General features: G+C 39.1%; 2 protein-coding genes across 2 annotated transcripts in view; one reads left to right on the forward strand and one right to left on the reverse strand.

The window, feature by feature from the left end:
• hob (bridge-like lipid transfer protein family member hobbit) overlaps positions 1–2,056 on the reverse strand; it is a 174,501-nt gene extending 172,445 nt beyond the window's left edge. Inside the window, exon 1 of the mRNA XM_075365147.1 lies at positions 1,839–2,056. Coding sequence (XP_075221262.1) covers positions 1,839–1,897 — 59 coding nt within the window. The 5' untranslated portion in view covers positions 1,898–2,056. The remainder of the gene's footprint in view (positions 1–1,838) is intronic.
• Positions 2,057–4,835: 2,779 nt separating this feature from the next.
• LOC142322797 (uncharacterized) overlaps positions 4,836–20,287 on the forward strand; it is a 37,660-nt gene continuing 22,208 nt past the window's right edge. Inside the window, exons 1-2 of the mRNA XM_075361874.1 lie at positions 4,836–4,901; positions 10,230–10,397. Of these exons, the coding sequence (XP_075217989.1) occupies positions 4,836–4,901; positions 10,230–10,397 (234 nt within the window). The remainder of the gene's footprint in view (positions 4,902–10,229; positions 10,398–20,287) is intronic.

Consider the following 20,287-nt stretch of genomic DNA (forward strand, 5'->3'; position numbering starts at 1 on the left):
ACAAACAGTAAGATGGGTTATTTTTAATTTAATATATTATTAATAGGAGATCAGCCAATTTCCATGATGGAGTGGTAGGTAGTGTCTTGGCTTTTCATACAGAGGTCCTGGTGTATAGAATCCAGGTCAGGCATGGCATTTTTAATACACTACAAAATTCCATTTCCATATTCCCACATACAAGCTTCAAAGTTCTGTGGTGAATTAATTCATCAATTGTTATTATATTCCTTAACTTTTCAATAGGTTTATGTATTCAAAATCTGATGTTTTTTCAAAATGATTTCTTCAAAACTGTTTTTTACTTAAATTTAATATACAAAATATACAAATATGTTTATATATTTAAGGTACGGGTAATGTATGTATGTATTTTTTTTTTCACAATTTTAAAAGATCAATATAAATCTTTCATATTAGTTTCTTGTAAAATTAAAACATTTTCTTATACATAAATCAATTAACTGAATTAATAATGACAATAATGATGATCATATAATAATAATAATAACGATCTATAATCATAATAATATGATCTATTATCTTTCATAATAATCATCTATTATCATAATAATGGTTATACATTTTTCAGGGAATTAACAGAAAAGCTTACTATTATATATAAAGATTATACTATTTATATAATGAATTATTCATATGCTTTTTAATACAACCTAACTTCCAGTAACCAGTAACCGATTGCCAAATACTGGCCTGTTTCATACTCTTTCCACTGCTTTCAAATATAAAATTACATTATATGATATTAAAATTACAAAAAATCTTGTTGTTTAGAAGAATATCATATGTTCAAGTAATCTATGTTATTTAAAAATTCAATTTAATTACTAGCAACATATTTCAAACATTAAAATAACCATAAAATTGTTGTACAATATAATGAAGAATACACTTATACATCAAGCTCTTTTATTTATAACTCACAATGTCAGAAAATTATGAAATTCATTCAAAGCAGCCTGTAATGCGTAATGCATCGACATTAATCAGTAACAGAAATAGAAAAATAACACAAAAACTAAAAATAAAAATTCAGCGTAACAGAACATTTCTATAAAAATTAAACAATATACCATAAAATATAAGTTATAATTCTTATTCTACCATTAATTTACTACAGTAGTTAAATAAGTCAGTAACTGATTTAACCACCTTTTTGTCATCTGTTATTATGGTTTGGGCAATTAAATAACATGTTCAGCAGTCAAATGAAGCCACTTTCATCTAATCTGTCACAACCACAAATAATCCCTCTCTTTGTTCATATAAATTGATCGTAGTTTTACAAACTGGACGTGGAACTTTGAAAATCCTCATATAAAGTGAGATTCAACCAAAATTAAATAAAAAGCAAAGGAATGAATTATGCAAGCTAATGAACCAGGTATTTGATCATAATACTACACAACATTAAAATGATTGGTTTTTATTCGTAAACACATCAATGAATTAAAGTTTACAAGCTGTTTTTTCCATTATTGTGAACTTGATAAAATGAAAGTAAAATCCCACAATAAACAACAGGTAATAACACGTTAATTTCAATACTCTCCAAAATCAAACTGAACTAATATCACCTTAATTTAAAAATAAATTACATAAATAAACTTTACAACAGCTACAATTTTAATTTAACTATTACATATACCAAATATTGTGCAAGCTGAAATAGTAAAAGTTAGATCAACAACATTCAAGTTAACTTGACATTCTATACAGAAATGATTATAATATTACGCATAAAATTCAGGCATTAAGTAAAAATAAATGGATAATTAATAAAGTCACAGTTTGATAACCTTTACCTATCAACTTACCAAGTAATGGCACAATATATGAAAACAATACTACATAAAAAAAATCCGAAACCGCTCATTTTCTATAGCCATTTGTTAACTTCACATATAACATAACAGTGACACATTAAAAACACGTCTGGTAACAACAAATCAAATTTTCACATCAAACCCGAAATCGAGCAACCAAGTTTGAGTGAAACGGCTAGTTAGTCTTACTCTTGTCTATGCAGCGCGAACACAATCAGGGCTCCAACTGATCTGTTAAAAATAATGAGTATTGTACTCTCCCGTGAATCGGATTTATGAAAATGTAAAACAAGTTAACATTCTCTGAAAAATTCTAGTTAAAACTACGAAGAATATCCAGTTTTGAACTTCACACTTTCTCTTAATTTCCGCTGCATTAAATACGATCAAGAAAAGAAATTTAAAAAAGAAGAAGATAATAAGAGATTTGTAGGGCTGGTTACAGTAGTTCTTTAATACATCTCTTTATTTTGCATAAAAAATGTCATTATAAAATACTCACATGGTAGAGACCCTACTACTAAAATAAAATTTTTAAAGATTTTGCTGCCAAAATATATATATTTTTTTAACTTAATTTACTTCCATACTTCAAAACTAAGCTGTAATGGGTTCAGGTGGGAATCCAGTGAAATGATAATGTGCTGCTAATTATTTTTTTTAAACATGTTATGGCATTATTTAATCTGTACATTATAACCAGAAAAGCAAACCACAGGTGGAAAGAGGTTTAGATTGCCTTAAATAAGGAAGTAAAAAACTGGACTCAGCTAATTACCACAGCATTAGTGCATGGGATTTAATAAATAAGCTGAATGAACAGACTTTAAAGGAAAAATTAGAAACGGATGGTTGAAATGAATAGTCTCAAACAAAGGAAAGTTTGTATTTGGAATTTGTGAAGATCTACTTAAACCAGATTAAACATTATACTTAAGGAATAATCCAGAAACATTGGTAACCTTTTGGGAGTGAAGAAATAAATGTAAATGATATTAAGATTCTACAAGAACTGAAATAGCCGCAATAAAATTAAATTTGGAAAAGTACTATCAGAGGGGATTTAACATAAATAAGGGACTATTTCAGTGCTGCTTAATATCTCCTACCTTGTTTAGAATGTAAATTAGTGAAACTGAAGGAATGGATAAAACATTTTCTAACAATGGAGGTTAAAATTCATGGTGTGTCATATTCTATTTTGAAATTATAAAACCAATTTATTATTTGCCAGTGGTCAGATTCTTTTGGCTAAAGATGACAAGGATTTATTTTACATGGACAGGAAATTGTTGAAGTGAATGAGATAGTGTATTCAGATGAATCAGGAGAAATCCAAGTACAGTTTCAGTCAATGAGTTCATTTTATGACAAGTTCTATGAAAATAAATTGTCAGACACAATATCTTTAGATTATTATATTAGATAATGATTCATTCAAGGATAAAAGTAAAAGATAAAATGGTGAGAATATTACAAAGTGAACTTTAATTCTTTGGGAGTCAGGCTAATTCAGAGTGACAAAAAAGTATTTTAGAGAATTATAGTAGTATTTAAGTAGTAGAGAATTATGTACCTTACAGTTCACAGACATGAACAATGAATAAAAAAATTCAGACTGATTAATTTAAGCAAGGAAGGATAGTATGATGTGGTATTACCCAGAGGACCATATCAAGAATCAATTGATAATTGAAAAAATTTCATGAGATGATAGGAAAAATTTAGATTACAGTTGTAGTGATATGGTTTCCTGCGTAGATAAGCTCCAGTAGAGTTCTTAAGAAAGACAATAAATGGGTACCAAAGGAAAGTAGAAAACTTGTGACCAAACAAAATGTATAACTTTATTGGAAAGAATTGAGGCATGAATGAAAATTTAGGGAGGACAGAAACTAATGATGTGTAGAATCCAGGGAACGTAATTCACGATTCTGTCTAGCTGAATTCTTTTAAAAAGTCAGAAAGTCTTTTCAGGATACATAAAGATTTAAAATAGAAGTGTTCTATAACACGTAAATTGAAGCTAGACAAGAAAAAAATTCAGTTGTTCTGCAATTGTTTTAGATTTCACGTATTATTCAAGGTAGAATATAACGGCTATAACGGATGTTGTAAAATCTTAGCATAATTCAATGCTGATGTAATCTATATAAGTTTTAAGTTCCAATCAGGATAATGAAAATAAATTTATAATGAACTTCTGAACTTTTAGCAGAACTTCACGCCAATAACTTACTGTCTTATTAACCAATATTAATATTATATAAAAAAAAAATTCATTCTATAGTAAAATTGTAATTTACAGTGTACGAGTAAGAATTTGCATTTGATTTCCAAATACTTTGCAAAGACATACAAAATTATTAATCACGAGCAGCCAACATCTTTCTTTATGAAAAAACTAAACAAATTACTGTTGAAACAGCTGGCCAAAAACTTATCAATCAACCATTTTGCCTGGACTTTAGTAGGTATACCTACACTAGCTGAGTACAAGATATAAAACACTCGTGACCAATACACCGGAACGAAATGTACTAACTAGGCTTCGTATTTTTTCTTTTATGAGGGTTTGAGGAAACTATTAATTTAATCTTGTTTTAAACTTTAATTTTTTAATTAAAACAAAATTTTTACACTACTTCATTTTCCTCCTACAAAATGAATTCTTTCGGTTTTTCATCATAATTCTATACTTTCTTTAGACGCTTAATTTTAATTTAAACAATATATAAGATTTTCATTCGTGCAGTGAATTAATATTAAATAGTACTAAAATATGATTTTATATTTCACGGATTACGTAAATATGCACCTTGCCTTCTTTAGTTCCCATAGCAACATTTTACAACTTAAAATATTACTCTATACATTGCCGTAGTCTTGTTTAACTATACCTTTAATGCACGACATCATGATATAAAAGTACTCCCAACTTTACAATTTTATTTGCAGGTTAATTAATTATTAGTAAAAGTAAAAACAATGTCTTTACTAAGCAATACAGGTCTACTTGCCAGTGTGAAACATGAAGTTCACAGAAAGAAACAGGTAGCATAAAACTCGTGAATTAATTTTTTTTTAATAATTTACATTGTTATGTAGTTAAAAAATAATACCCGATAGGATGTTTTTTGTTGTAATTTCACTATTAAAAAAAATTGACGAGGACGAAAAATACTACTGTATTCTCTCATACTATATACTTGTTATACAAGTACAAGTTAATTAAGGACTGTATAGTCATCAATTTGTCAGTATTATCATCCTTTATCTATATGAATGTGTACAGATAAATATCAATTTAAATCTATAGAACAATATGATTATTTTCAATACATAGCTTATCAAACAATCTTTTCTGTGTCTTTGTTTGTTCAGGTTTAGATTTATGAGTTAAAAAAATTGTTAATTCATATACATTGGTATGTTGATCAATGAATTATGACTGTATGCAGTAGTTTTATTTCTCCTTACTATTGTCCTAAGTACAGAAGTTATTTAATGATTTTATTGATTTAGAAAAAAGTTAAAGATTATAATCATTTTGTCAATTCTTTTATTAGGGCTGTAAAAAAAACTGTGCACAACCATCTACAATCTGGCCACAAAGGCTTTCCATATAAAGAGATATGAGTAAACACACATTTTTTGTCATTAACTTATTTAATATTTTCACACATAAAACTTTCTTTAAATCTGCATGTGCTTCTTCACTGTCCACACAGTTTTATCAGTCACCAAGTGTGTTTAAACATTCCCTTCCATGTTGAAGGATCAAAGTCATAAAAACAGTCTGAGAGCAGTTTTTGGCTCATCAACATTATAGTAGCAAATGGGAAATTTTTTCTTTGATTATGCCCCCAAAGGTTGCTAAGTCTAGACTTATGAATTGTCCAATTGTTCATTTGAAATGTCCCTTACTGACTTGAACATAACGAGCTGGACCTCCATCTTGCTGTAAAATGGCAGTTAATTACATACTAAACAATCAAAGCTAAGGAATATGAGTAAAGTAATTTTGAAGCATGTAACATATGAAATCCTGTTAACACTTCCTGCAAAAAGTAAAGAATGCTCAAAAAGTGTTGCAACCTTATGGGAAAATGAGTAAGTTACAATAGTTGTTGAGAGTGGCCTCCATTATGCGATTCACATAACTGAATATGATATTGCATGCTCTTAAACATGTGTTGTATTATTTGTTGAGGAATTGCAATGACACATTGTTCAATTTCACTCTGCAATTCAGGGATGATGTGAGGATGAGTTTTGTAAGCAGCACCCTTGCAGTATCCCCATAAAAAAGTCAGGAGGGGATAAATCAGGAGACCAAGGGGACCACAATCCCTTTGAAATCACTTGTCCATGAAAACACTGAACCAAGAATGTCATAGTGATATTGGCTGTATGAGCCCTAGCACTGTCCTGCTGAAACAACGTTTACTCTAGCTGGTCTGCAGGTATAGTGTTTACAGCCAGTCTCCATGGTGGAGTGGTAGCGTTTCAGCCTTTCATCCGGAGGTCCCAGGTTTGAATCCTGGTCAGGCATGGCATTTTTACACACGCTACAAATGATTCATCTCATCCTCTGAAGCAGTGCCTAATGATGGTTCTGGAGGTTAAACAAAAAAGGTATAGTGTTTACAAATTGTTGCACCATCTGTATGTAGTGCTCGCTGTTCACTGTGCTATGAAAGAATGTCATGAAGATTCGTCTACATGAAATTGCACACCAAACACCCATTTTTTGTCCATGCAGAGTAGACTCCTGCAGCTTATGTGGATTTTCCATACACCAAATGTGTGAATTGAATTCTGTGTATTCACATATCCATGAAGGTGGAACCCATGCCTCATCAGACCAAAACCAGTCATTGAGTTCTTCCCCAGTGTAGTGGTGCAGATGACATGAACCACTGACAGAAAGCTACACATTTTCCAATGTCTGCAGGTAACAATTTGTGTAAACTAGTGAATTTAGAACTAAGTGAATACTAAACTAGTGAATACAGAATCTGGTGCTTTAAACTAGTGTTTAAAGTTTTAAACACTAGTGCAATGCCGTGTGGGCACTACCAATGGAGAGACCAGACTGGTTAGGTAGATATCGCACAAACTTCTTGGGACTAACAGAATAGGCAGCTTGTACATCAATAAACTTTTCTGGTGTTAGCATTTTTGGCTGCATCTGCCACATTCTCTGTCTCTTGGAACTTGTCATACAGCCTCTTGATGGAGAACTTGTTTGGTGCATCCACACCATACCTTTCTGAGAAGGCATTCTGGGTCTGGGTATAACTAGCACATCTAATGTATTGGGAGATAATGAATATTCTCTGCTGCATTGGAATGCGGAGCTTCCATATCAAAACACTGAACTAATCTGTCTCCTATGTTTCCATAATTTTCATTTGTGTATGTACACTTATGCACTCAACACTAGCAACAAGTCTTTCTTCAACTGAGTTCTTGTTTGTTTCTGCCATTTCAAATTGAACACTGCACAAGTCAAAAGTCTCATTGTACACGTACAAATAACATCAACTTCTAACAAAGTTATTGCTTTGCTGAGTGAATGGAAGCAGTTGATTAAACTTTACAATAACCTGATGACATACAGTGTTACAAACCTGTATGTTATATCTTGGAAAGATACATTGTGATCACTTCAAAACCATGAATTCTTTATTCAGCAGCAATGATGTTAAGATAAAACAGATTGTCAGATTTCTTTTTAAGAATATTTACTTTTTTAGTGAACAAATAGAGCAAAATATTAAAAATGACTGAACTTACATGTAAAGAAAATTATTTTTGTTCAACAGCATGAAAGAATGTGATCACTTCAAAAATGCAAAAAACTTTTAATGAGTTAGTTGTAGATTTTGTGAAACTTGTTTTCCAGATTATCTTTTTGAAGCTAATTATGTAATTCCTTAACAACTTACTACTGGTAATGGTGCCTGACCAACAACATGTTATATGGAATAATCACTGGAAAACGTGAACAACCATCAGAACACATTACCAAAGTCATCAACTTGACTAAAAAGAGAACAATACTATTTCATGTATAACTAAAGATACTACTCTCGACTAGGTCATCGATAACATAAGACATGATAAAACATTCGTAATATTCATCAACAATTTTTTCTTAACTTAATTTCAATGTAGAATATGAAACCAACAAATAACTTAACTTCCTTGATCCCACATCATATCATAACTATATAACAAGCTCACTTCTAAAATGTTCAGAAAGTGCACTACAGCTGATTCAGTTATCCACAATACATCTAATTATACTACACAGCACAAATGTGAAACTTTCTTACACATGTTAAATACAATTCTAACATGTTAGTAATCAGTCGACAACTACACTGAACAATCCAGGTAATAAAACATCTGAAAAGCTGCCCATTAACACTTATATACACAATTTTACTTAAAATATGGGAAAAAAGCATAACTAGGTACAGAAAATATTAACTACTAACATATAACAATTAGTAATCACTTAAATTTTACATTTTAAATAAACAAAGTTACAGAATTGTTTTTGAAATTAAAAATAAATATTCAAATTTAGATAGCAAAGTAACAAAACACTCATCACAGCAGCCCAGGAGTATACAAATGAAATTACACTGGCTAAATTAAATAGTACCTAGGAAGAATTGCATGTACATTCACTCGCATATATAAATAATAATTACAACAGAATCAATCTTTGTACACCTACAAGAAAAAAAAAAAACAAATATATAAATACTAATTCCATGCAATGTATACATGTGTATCATGAAGTTTTCCTGGGACTTTCATAACCCATTCTACTTGTAAAATTAATGGAAAAAGCTAATATAAATGTATATACTAAAATGCTTCATTTACGAGTTATGGCTAGTTAAAGATTTCACTTGGATTTCAGCTACCCTTGTGTAATGAGGTTGTAGTGAAATCTTTAGGATGTTAATTAAAGTATAGAATTAGTGATTTCTTATGGTCTTTGACCCCAAAGATTGAATAAAATAGGTCTCAGGTAAAAAAAATCGTATCTGCATTAGGTTTTAAGAAATTTGGGTGAAAACCAATAAATTGGGATAAAACATGTTTTTTTTGTTTGACGTAAAATAACTTTGTTAAATGGATAATAAACACATAAAACTTATTAAATAAAAATTGTAGAGAATTTAATTCTGAATAAAATGCTGTAAGATAAGTTGAATAAAACAAAGAAAAGTTAGTCAAATTCGAATTTTACTTAGAAACAGTACACTAGAATCTAGTGCACTATATACTGTATAATGTACTTTGGTCTAGTGATGAGACCAAAGTGCATTATACGTACCAATTTATAATAAATGCTCAAAAATGAGCTCACAACTTTCAACACATTTCTTGACACACTTCTTTTTAGTTCTTCAGAGCTGGCCTTAAGTTGCTCAGCCATATCCATAACGCGGACAATTAATTCCTCATGAGAATTATGTTTTGTATACAATATTTTTCATCCATCCCCAGACACAAAAAAATAAAGGTTTTAGATCAGGTGATCTTGGTGGCCAAGAATGTGGACCTTCATGACTGATCAATTTCTCAGAAAAATGATTTTTGTTTATAAGTTTTATGTGTTTATTATCCACTTAACAATGTACGTCAAACATAAAAAACAGAGTTTTACTCCAATTTATTAGTTTTCACCCTAGATTTCTAAAAAAAAAAAAACTACTGTAGATACAGTTCTGGGACCTATTTTATTCTATTTGTCAAGTCAGAAACCGTAAGCAATCACTAATTCAACACATTTCTTGACACACTTCTGTAATGCTTTTGTTGCTCTTTTTAGTTCTTCAGAGCTGGCTTAAGTTGCTCAGTCATATCCATAATGCGGACAATTAATTCCTCACAAGAATGATGTTTTGTATACAATATTTTTAATTAACGTCCTAAAAATGTCAGTACGACCTCATTTCACTGAGGTAGCTGAAATCCAAGCAAAATCTTTCACCAGCTGTAACTCGTAAACGAAGCATTTTAGAACATATGAACTTTTTCCATTAATTTCACAAGTAGAATAAGTTATGAAAGTACCAGGAGACCTTCATAGTACACTCTGTATGTATATATACATAGCTCATAAAACACACTTTAAGAGAATCCAATATACTAAAATGAACAAAAACAACATAATCTCATATCTGTTGTTATTTGACTTATGTATATATTGTTATTTTATATAATAATGGAATCAGAATTTATTTAAATACATATTACAAACATATAAATTGCAGGGCTATATTTAAATTTTATTTAAAAAAAAAATATTATAAACTGACAGATTCATTTGTTGCTGTTGAATTTTTACAGGAAGAAAGGATGGACTTAGTGTTTGATAACATTTCAGGACCAGCACCATATGTATTACGACCATTTGCTGGACTGTACAATCCATTTCCGTATGGTTGTTCGATCTTGTGCAACCATCCAGCAGATTTTGAAGCTAAAGATGTTGTCAGGCGGGCTAAAGAAACTTGGGTAATATTTAAAATTTCTATCATAATATAATAATCAGCAGTAATTATTAATTGTGTTGTCAAAGAAAACAAGAAATAATTTTAATTTATCACCTGATTAGTTTGATGCATTTCTCCATTCCTTTCTCTTCTATTCAATGTACCTCTTATATATCCAATTATCTGTTACATATATTACAATCTTTGTCTTTCTCTACCACTTTTATATATTTGAAACTTCTGGTAAATTATATTCTTTCTTAATTTTTTTTTAATGTTTCATTATTTTTACTTTAAAAGTGAATTTCTTTCCCAGAAATATGCTGTTATAATATTCATTATTTACAATTATTTAATTTTTTCAAAATAATCGTAGAAAATCTTGGATTTTTATGTTATATCTTTGGACTGTCACTCACTCCTCTTTCAAATTTTTCTTTTAATTTCTTTATTACTCTATCCTGTCACAGAATGGCTTCGACGGCACGTGGCATTTAGTAACCTCATGGTGGCCCTGAAAATGGCCGTTTTTTGCGTTAGCTCTGAGAAGAGCTGTTGGGTCCGGAAGCTGGTCTCCGGTGAGTTGCGGCTCGTCCACTGAAGTCCGACCGGGCTTTCCCTCAGCGGCAGTTAGATCTCCACTACAGCGTGGCAGTGGTAGCCCCCGCAGCCCTGCAGTGTCGGGTCGGCGTCGGTCGTCCTTCGCCGGCTCCTGCGGCTGAGTCCACCGGCCAGGGCGATTGAATCCCGGCGAGCTGGAGCTGGAGCGGGAAGGTAGCGTCCGCATACAGCGATTCCCTCGGCGGGCCGGCCAGCCCTGCTGCTCCGGCGGGGATGTTGGCATCGCCGGTAGGTCCCACGTTGAGCCGGCCAGGGAACTTCTTCTTGGTCTTCTCCAGGTGGTGGTCGACGATGTACTGCCAATTCATGGAATGGAATGCAAAGTTGGCAGGAGTCTATTACTCCCTACTTTATCGCAGAGCCTGGACAGAGTCCCTTGCTGCTGGATCTTTCTAATCGGGCTTGTTTTTAAAAGGGTTATTTTTAGTCTCGGATCTAATTTTTCAATTTTTGTATATTATTATTATAGTGAATTTAAGACGGATTTAATTGCATTCCAATTCCGTTGTTATACCAGCGTTATCGAACCCATTTTATGGGCCGACCGCGGAAGGCTAGGCTTATAAAGCCTGTCCTCCCGACGTAATTCCCCTTCAGACCGTCCACTGAAGTCCTTTCGGTGCTAACTCTTTAATAGGCTAGCAGGAATACGCCACAACGGGGCACTATCTGTAAGGAGGGAGCAATGCGTCCCCTTTTCCGGAGGAGTCGCAATTGCTGGGTTATTTGGTCTGATTGTAAGTTTGAATTAGGAGAGGTTGTTAAGAAGCTCTTCATCCGCTTCTGGTATGGCTGCCCTTCAGGACGCATCTCTGCTGGGCTCTGTTCCGGACTCCAGTCCGTGATGTTGAGACGAGTGGCTGGTCTTCCTTCTTCTTCATCTTCTCCCTCTTCTTCTCCCGAAGACCTCTTCGTGTTCTTCTTTGGCCTGCACTTTCCAAGAATTGGTAGTAACCGAAGTTACATACCGTTAACCTTGTAATTCCCGAAGCCCCGAAGGGCTGAACGGGGGAAAGTGCAGGTTTCTTCGCTCTTCTGTGCTGTCAGTGGCTGCTGGGCAGGTGGCTGCTGGGCCGGTGGCTGCTGGGCTGATGGCTGCTGGGCTCGTTCCCTCTTTCTTCTTTCTTGAAAGGAAAGGAAGGTAATAGGGAACTTACAAATGGTGGTGCCTATTCGCGATCGCGGTTTTGGGGCGGCGATTTTCTGGAAAGAAGTAAACAGTAATTATTCACTCCACGTAATCATTAACCTTCAGACACACGTGTGTCTGAGAAGGGGTTGGGGGGACCGCGTGGCCGCAGTGAAGAAACTATTTGCTCTTGCGGTGGCTGCTGGTATCTGCAACAAAAGAAGCAGAACACACACACGGAGAAAAAAAAAAAAAAAAAAAAAAATATGTTTAATTATTACTTTCTTTCGGCTGGCAGGATGAGACGGCACGTCGAGTCGTTCCATCCACGTTTCTCCCGTTTCTGAAACAAGAGAAACAGAACAAAACACGCAAAAAAAAAAAAAAAAAAAAAAAATTATTTTAAATTTAGACCGCGTTTATGTTGTATGCGCGACTTACCGTATTTGAAGTCTTCAAATTATATAACTCGCGAAAAACTATTCACTCGCACCCCGGAAACGCGTCTGACGCACTATTCCGTTTATGGCTCATGCGATATGGAGGCCCCTAAGCCTGGTTTGTCGATTTTCGGCTACCGCACCGCACCATCACGGTGGTTCGTCCAGTACGGCGTGAGGCCGCTTCCTTACACCTGTCGGAGTTGGGTCCTCTCTGCAGATGTCCCGAAGATGACTGTGTTCGGACACAGCCGCTCTCCCGAACAGTCTGCGCGCCTGCGCCACCCCCACCTCGGACACGGATTGAAATATCGCATCAGATCGGAGAGTGGCGTTCCTGACGAACCACGGAGCTCCAAAGATCGTCCGCAACGCTATGTTTTGGACGGCCTCGATCTTCTTTTGAAGCGAGGAGCTCAACACTGCCCCCCATGCCGGGTAAGCATATGTTAGAATCGGCAGTACGTACAGCCGAAAAATGAGCAGCTTAGTTGCCAGTGGGTACGGGCTGGCACTGTTCAGCACTGGGTATAGCGAGGCTCTGGCGGCCTTAGCCCTTCGGGTCGCATAATTGACATGCTCGTCGAAGGTAAGCCGCCTGTCCAACACCACCCCCAGGTACTTAACTGTTTTCTCAAAAGGGATTTTCTCCCCTGAGATTTCCAGCTCTCTGGTCGGTTTTCGTGTCTTGCATGTGAACATCACGGCCACCGATTTTTCACCGTTGACCCTGATTCTCCACATGTCGAGCCACGGTTCCACTAAGTCCAGCTGCCTTTGGAGCCTCCGGACCGCGTAATCCACATTTGCGGATTCGTAGAAATATGCCGTGTCGTCTGCGTAAAGGGCCGTTTTGACCCCTTCCGACAGCGGCATATCGTTCACGTACAAAGTGTACAAGAACGGGGAAAGTACTGCTCCTTGGGGAACCCCAGCGGCTATTTCTCTGGTAGAGGAAATCGTTTCCCCTACGCGCACGACAAAATGTCGGTCTAGTAGATATGACCGCATCAGTCTGACATAGCGGTACGGGATCGCCGATCGCGCTAGCTTATAAAGTAGCCCGCTATGCCAAACTTTGTCAAAGGCCTTGGCCACATCCAGAAAAACGGCTGCAGTCACCCGTTTCCTGTTCAGGCCTCCGACAAGGTCGTCTATTATTTTTACCAGTTGGAGGGTAGTTGAGTGACCCTCCCTGAACCCAAATTGCTCGGGCCGCACTTCTCCCTCCATGTATCGCCTCAGTTTTTCGAGAAAAATCCTCTCGAACAACTTAGACAATACCGGTAACAGGGAGATTGGCCTATAATTCCGTGGGAAAAGTAAACTTTTCCCCGGTTTGGGTAAACATACGACTTTGGCCGTTTTCCAACAATTCGGGAAATATCCAACGTACAAAATGGACGTGAATATCACCGAAATTGCTGTAATCACGGAGGCCGGTATGTTCCGGAATGCACGGGCGCTGATCCCGTCGACACCCGGGGCCTTGTCGGGGCTTGTGGCCTTAATGGCTGCGGAAACTTCCGCTTCAGTGACTTGGTCAATCTCTAGAGGGGCGTCCTCCACCTGTGAGAAATAATCTACAAGAAAGGATTCCACCTCGGTTGTGTGCTCGTCGTTCGGGGAGGGAGGGGGGTTTGGAGTGAACTGCTCCTCCAAGGTATCGGCGAATACCTCGGCCCTCTCCGCCTCCGAGTATGCAAGAAAACCTCGCTGCCCCACAACCGGATGGCGAGGCTTCTTCCCTTCTCGCAGTCTCCTGTTCAACCTGAACACCGAGGAGATGTCGTCAGAGACCGAGGCGAGGTATTCGTTCCACGAATCCTCTCGATGGCTTTTTAGCAGTTGTTTTACCCTGTCCGTTTGATTATAAAAGGCCCGCTTATCAGCGGGGGACAGGGTGATTCGATATCTCCTCCTCAATCGTCGTTTCTCCGTTATGGCTTCGGAGATATGAGGAGGGAGGTCGTTTCGAACAACTGCTCGAGTCTTGGCCGATGAGCTGCCTGCCAGGGCCTCGGTCATTGACGACGTGACGCGCCCGACAGTGTCGTCGATTTCCTCCGGGGTGTTCAGGAGCTCAGGATTTACCGGCCTGTACTCCCGCTGGAGGGTTTCGTAGAACCTTTTCCAGTTAACTGACCTTCGGGGTATAGGCGGGGGATCTCGGCCACCCCCTGCCTGACCTAGTTCCAACAGGACAGGGGAATGGTCCGAGCTGAGGTCTTCTATCGTTTCAATCATGAATGGGAGGGTACCCCCCTTCATGACTGCGATATCCAGCACGTCAGGTCTAAATCTGCCTCTGCGATGCACGAACGTGGGCACCTCAGGGCCTACGACGACCAAGCGGCGGGCTCTCGCCCTTTCGTACAGCAATCTGCCATTTGGATTTGTCAGATTGCTGTTCCATGACACGTGTTTGGCATTGAGGTCGCCCATGAGTATCATGGGCCCATCCCAATTTTCCAGCACGGCATCCAGATCTGCGCCGGTTACCGCGTCGTTCGGCTTGCTATAAGCCGAAACCAGCCGATACACCGTGCCCAGATGCTCCACATGCACACACGTTTGCTCCATCACGTTTGTATGAAGAACAACGCGCGTATGCATGTGGCGTCTGTGGACTAAAACCGCAGTTCCACCAGAGGTGCAAGATCCGGGTCGAACTGGCCTATCCGTCCTATACGTAAAATAGTTCCGAAGGGTCAGTTGCTTGTTTGGGTTCAAGCACGTCTCAGACAACAGTATCACGTCTATCAGTAGATCCTCGGCCAGACGGCATACTGCCAATTCACTCTCGTGCACGCTCTTTTATTGGAGCCTGAGAGTGGTGGGGCTGCAGCGCCGCTATGGTGGTGGGAGAACTGCGCAGTGGGAATGATGCTTGTATCCGCGCGTCCGTATACTGTGCGCCCCCCTCACATCGTTGCTACCGTTATCGCCCGCTGATATTAAATTATACATATATGTGGTAAAAATCCATACAATCATTAAAAAACAGAGAGGATAGGCTACATTCTTGTCTTACTCCTGTCTGTGATGCAGCTTTGTCTTTTCTCATTTTCTACCATTAACATCTACTTGATTCTTATAGAAGAACACTTATTTCTCATTTTAAACCTACTTTTCTTAAAATATGTAACATTGTATTCATTTGATATTAACAAATAATTTTACAAGATTTAATACCATGTATAAAGCTTTGTTTTTCTTCCAAACTAAAATATTTTAAATTTTTTGAAAAAGCATGTGTTACTTTACTGAAACCTACATGCTTTCATAAAAGTAGATTGACACAAGTTAGGAAAGACTGTGCAGAATGAAATCTACTAGTAAAATAAATTTAGATTTAGATGTTGGAAAACAGATTCTTTAAAACATTTGAAATGTATAGTGAAACAGTGTTCTGATGGTCTGGATTGGGTAGTGATTACGAATAAGAAAAAAAAACAAATAAAACAGCACATCAGCATTAATTTAATTTATAATTATACTAGAAACACAAGAAGAGAAGACTTAACTGAGAATAATTATTACATTCACAAAATAAAAAAAATAAAAACAGGAATTCAGACATATAATTTTAACTCACAATACGAGAACACATAGCACGACGAGCCTTACCGAGCACAACATTTCACTTAAAAAAAGTAATATAATTCTAGCTTTTCCGACAATACAGAAACAGCCGTGAGCAGAAAGTAAAACATTAAATAAAGTCTTTAGAAAACTAAAATCTTGTAAAGAGTTTGACGCGACGATATATTGGCAACAAAAGAACAATGTACACAGCACCGAAGCTAACACACCCAAGGCACACAGAGAGCAGACTGGCGACAGCTGGTAACGGCATTCGCTCACAGGCCAGAATTGTAATAATAAACAACCTTGGGTTATGTTGTTTATAACACCATTCACTGATTTCTTGACAAACCCTAGTCCGTTTAATGCGAAATCAGCAAAACTGTGGTTTCTCGAACAACGCTGTGTCTGCTACCTTGACCAAAAACTGAACATTCTCCCTCGGCAGTCAGCAATGGAGTTGTTGACGATTTTCGATCGGCACATAGAATTGTTATTAGTGTTATCAGGGTTGGGGGAAATGGGCAGAAGAGAAAGCTTTGAGATAGGTCTTGTAAGAGTAGAGATAGCGGTTTTAAGTGTAACCACTCGACTGAGTTCATCCTTCCCTGGGTGAAGAGCAAGAACACGAGCAAACGACCATTTTGAAGGGGGAAACCGCTCATCTGTGAGCAGGACCAAAGAGCCAACTGAGATATCGTGAGTGGGGTGGTGCTACTTGGAGATGGACTGCTGCTGCTGAAGATAACTAGATGACCAGGCCTTTCAGAACGACTGTAGACGTTGTTGAATGAGCTGCCATCGTGTAAGTCTAGAGATTGGAAGCTGGTGCAGAGAAGGTCCTGGTACCGTAATGGGAGCTTCCCCAATGAGAAAGTGACCTGGTGTGAGCGTCGAGAAATCGTTCGGGTCCTCTGAGAGTGGTTCGAGCGGTCGAGAGTTGAGTACGGCCTCAATTTGTGTTAAAAGCGTGCTGAGCTCCTCATAGGTGAGCACAACGTCCCGGACTGTGCGAGCAAGGTGAAACTTCACTGATTTTACGGCTGCTTCCCACTTTCCTCCAAAATGGGAAGCACCAGGAAGATTGAACGACCACTGAGTGCCATCGTTGAGTAACACAGACGATAGAGCTGCATATTCAAGTGTCCCGCGAGAAAATAGCCGTTTTAGTTGTTGATCCGCTCCAACGAAGTTGGTTCCACAATCAGAATATAAAGACTGACAGCGACCTCAACGCGAGATGAGCCGCCGCAATGCCGAGATGAATCCGTCGGCGGAGTAGTCTGATACTAGCTCCAGGTGAATCGCTGACGTGACCATGCACACAAAAATGACCAACCAGCCCTTGAAAGACTTATGTCCGCGACCTTTCCAAGCCTTAATAGAAACTGGACCTGCATAGTCAACTCCCGTGGAGAGAAAGGCAGCACGAGCGGGATTCACCCTGCATACAGGAAGTTGACCCATCAGTTGTTGAGCTCTCTGACCTCTGAAGTGAGCACAGACCACACAGTTAAAGATGAAACAGCGAACCGGCGCACGGCCACCAAGAAACCAAGAGTGACGACGAAGTTGAGCTAAAGTGAGCTGAGTTCCTCCATGGAGAGTCTGAAGATGAGCATCCTGGATAAGCAGATGAGAGAGTCGAACGTGACGAGGCAATATGATGGCATGCTTGGCGTCTTCCCCGATGAGAGCATGCTGGAGACGGTCACCAACTCTGAGTATCCCACTCCGATCAACAAACGCGGTGAGGCGAGGGAGCGGGTTCGGTTTTGATAATTTATGGCCTTCAGCAAGAAGGTTGAGTTCAGCAGCGAAATGGATGGCTTAAATGGAGCGAACCCAGAAGAGCTGAGCGGCCTCCAGGTCAGCCGGCGTTATTGACGAGAGCAGAGAGGAGCCGGGAAGGCACCGAAACCGGGCAAGGACGCGATGACAGATAGCCGTAATACGCAAGAGTCGAGAGAGCGATGAATATCTGTCTAATAAGTCCCAATCTTGCGGTGACCGAGAGGATGCTAGAGAAGTTCCTGAGACCTCCTCGAGAAGTGCAGCTGGGTCAAGAGTAACCTCGAGCACAGGCCAGTGAGATGAGTCTTGAATGAGCCAAGGAGGGCCGGACCACCAAAGAGTAAACTGAACGAGTTGATCTGCTGACAATCCTCTTGATGCGCAGTCTGCGGGTTTTTACCTCCCGGGTATGAGCCGCCATTGAGCAGTGGGCGTGAGCTCCTGAATAAGTGCAACTCGATTTCGAACGAACTTCTTCCATCGAGAAGGAGGAGAGTTGATCCAGGCGAGAGTTACCGAGGAGTGGGTCCATAAAAACACTGGAATATCAGGCTTCTTGAGCTGGTCGATAACATGCCGAACGAGCCGGCTGAGAAGAACGGCAGCCGAGAGTTCCAACCGGGGAATGGTGAGCCGTTTGAGCGGAGCTACCTTCGTTTTGGCACACACGAGCGACGTGCGAATGGAGCCATCTGAATTGCGAGTGACGAGATAAATAACTGCGGCCATGGCTGCGTAAGACGCGTCTGAAAATCCGTGGAGTTCTGGAGACGACGAATGAGAAAGTCCGAGCCATCGAGGAATTTTAAGGTCCACAAGCTGAGCCACATCAGCCTGGAAGTTTTTCCACCGAGTGCCCAAGTGAGTGGGAATAACATCGTCCCACTGGAGTTTGTCGAGCCATAATTCCTGAAGGAGGATCTTAGCACGGATCACAACTGGAGCGAGAAACCCTAGAGAATCAAAGAGTCGAGCTTCGACTCTTCCGACAAGATGTTGCGCTTAGTGAACTGTGTGTGCTCCTTAGGGGAAGTATATAATCTGAAGTGAGTCGGCAGAGCTCCAGAGCAAGCCCAAGGTTTTCGAAGTGGACTGATCAAAGAGGGTGGCGTATTGATCCTTCGAATGGGACGAGAACTTCTTAAGTAACGCTGACGAGTTACTTTTCCACTTGGCGATTGGAAACCCGCCTGCAGAGCAGAGCTCCTGAACCTGCTGAGCAACGTTAATGAGCTTCTCTTCGGAGTCTGCTCCCCCACAGATGTCGTCTACGTATCGAGCAGTGACGAGAGGATGGATAGCGAGTGGAGACCGATGACCCTCGTCCTTGACTAGCTGAAGGAACACTCGGCAGGCGAGGAACGGAGCCGGACGAGTTCCATAGGTGACCGTGGTGAGCTGAAACGTCATGGGATGACCTTCAGAATCGCGCCATAGAATCTGCTGGAGAGGCCAATCGTCGGGATGAACCTGAATCTGGCGGAACATCTTAGTAACGTCGGTCATAAAAACGAATTGATGTCGTCGAGCCCACAGGAGCACGTCGAAGATATCTCTTTGAAGTTTCACCCTGGATAAAGAATATCACCGAGTGTAAGACCGTTAGAAGTGGCACTGGACCCAATACCACTCTGAGTTTAGTAGTAGAGCTATGCTCCTTGAGGACCCCATGGTGTGGAGGGTAATACGATCCCATCTGGACTGATGAAGCGGTTGAAAGTCTTCTCATATGGCCCAGGCGTTCATATTCCTCAAGGAATTCTGTGTAGAGGCGATCATATTTTGGATAACATTCAAACCGACGCTGAAGCTGCTGGAGCCTAATCTGAGCGATAGAGCGAGAGTCACCGTGAGCTGAGCCTGATTCTCTGAGCGGAAGCTGTACGATGTATCGCCTTGAAAGATCACGGGTGAACGACCGCTGAAAGTGATGTTCGCAAGCCGCCTCGTCTGGAGAAAGGTCACTGTTGGGCACGTCAGGAACCTCTTCCTCCTCCAAAACCGAGTGAGGAGTTCCGTGAGCTTAGAATCATCGAAGGCTGTGTGAGCAGAGACGGAGCAGCATGTCGCCTTAATAGAGGCTGGTCCAGAACGACCCAACCGAACTCTGTGAACTGAGCGACCGGAGAATCTGCCGTTGTCTTGATAATCTGCGGCTCCATGACATGACCGTAGACATCAGCACCCAAAAGAATGTCCACAGGAGCAGAGCGAAGAAATTCGGGATCCGCAAGATCTAATCCTTTAGATATGGCCACTGTGGCGTAGAGAAAACTGAAAAAGAGGGCAGAGGGCAGAGAGGAATCCGAGAAGCGAGATTGAAGGGTGAGTTGAACCAGA

Source organism: Lycorma delicatula, chromosome 4 (genome assembly GCF_047948215.1).
Source record: "Lycorma delicatula isolate Av1 chromosome 4, ASM4794821v1, whole genome shotgun sequence".
NCBI lineage: Eukaryota > Metazoa > Arthropoda > Insecta > Hemiptera > Fulgoridae > Lycorma > Lycorma delicatula.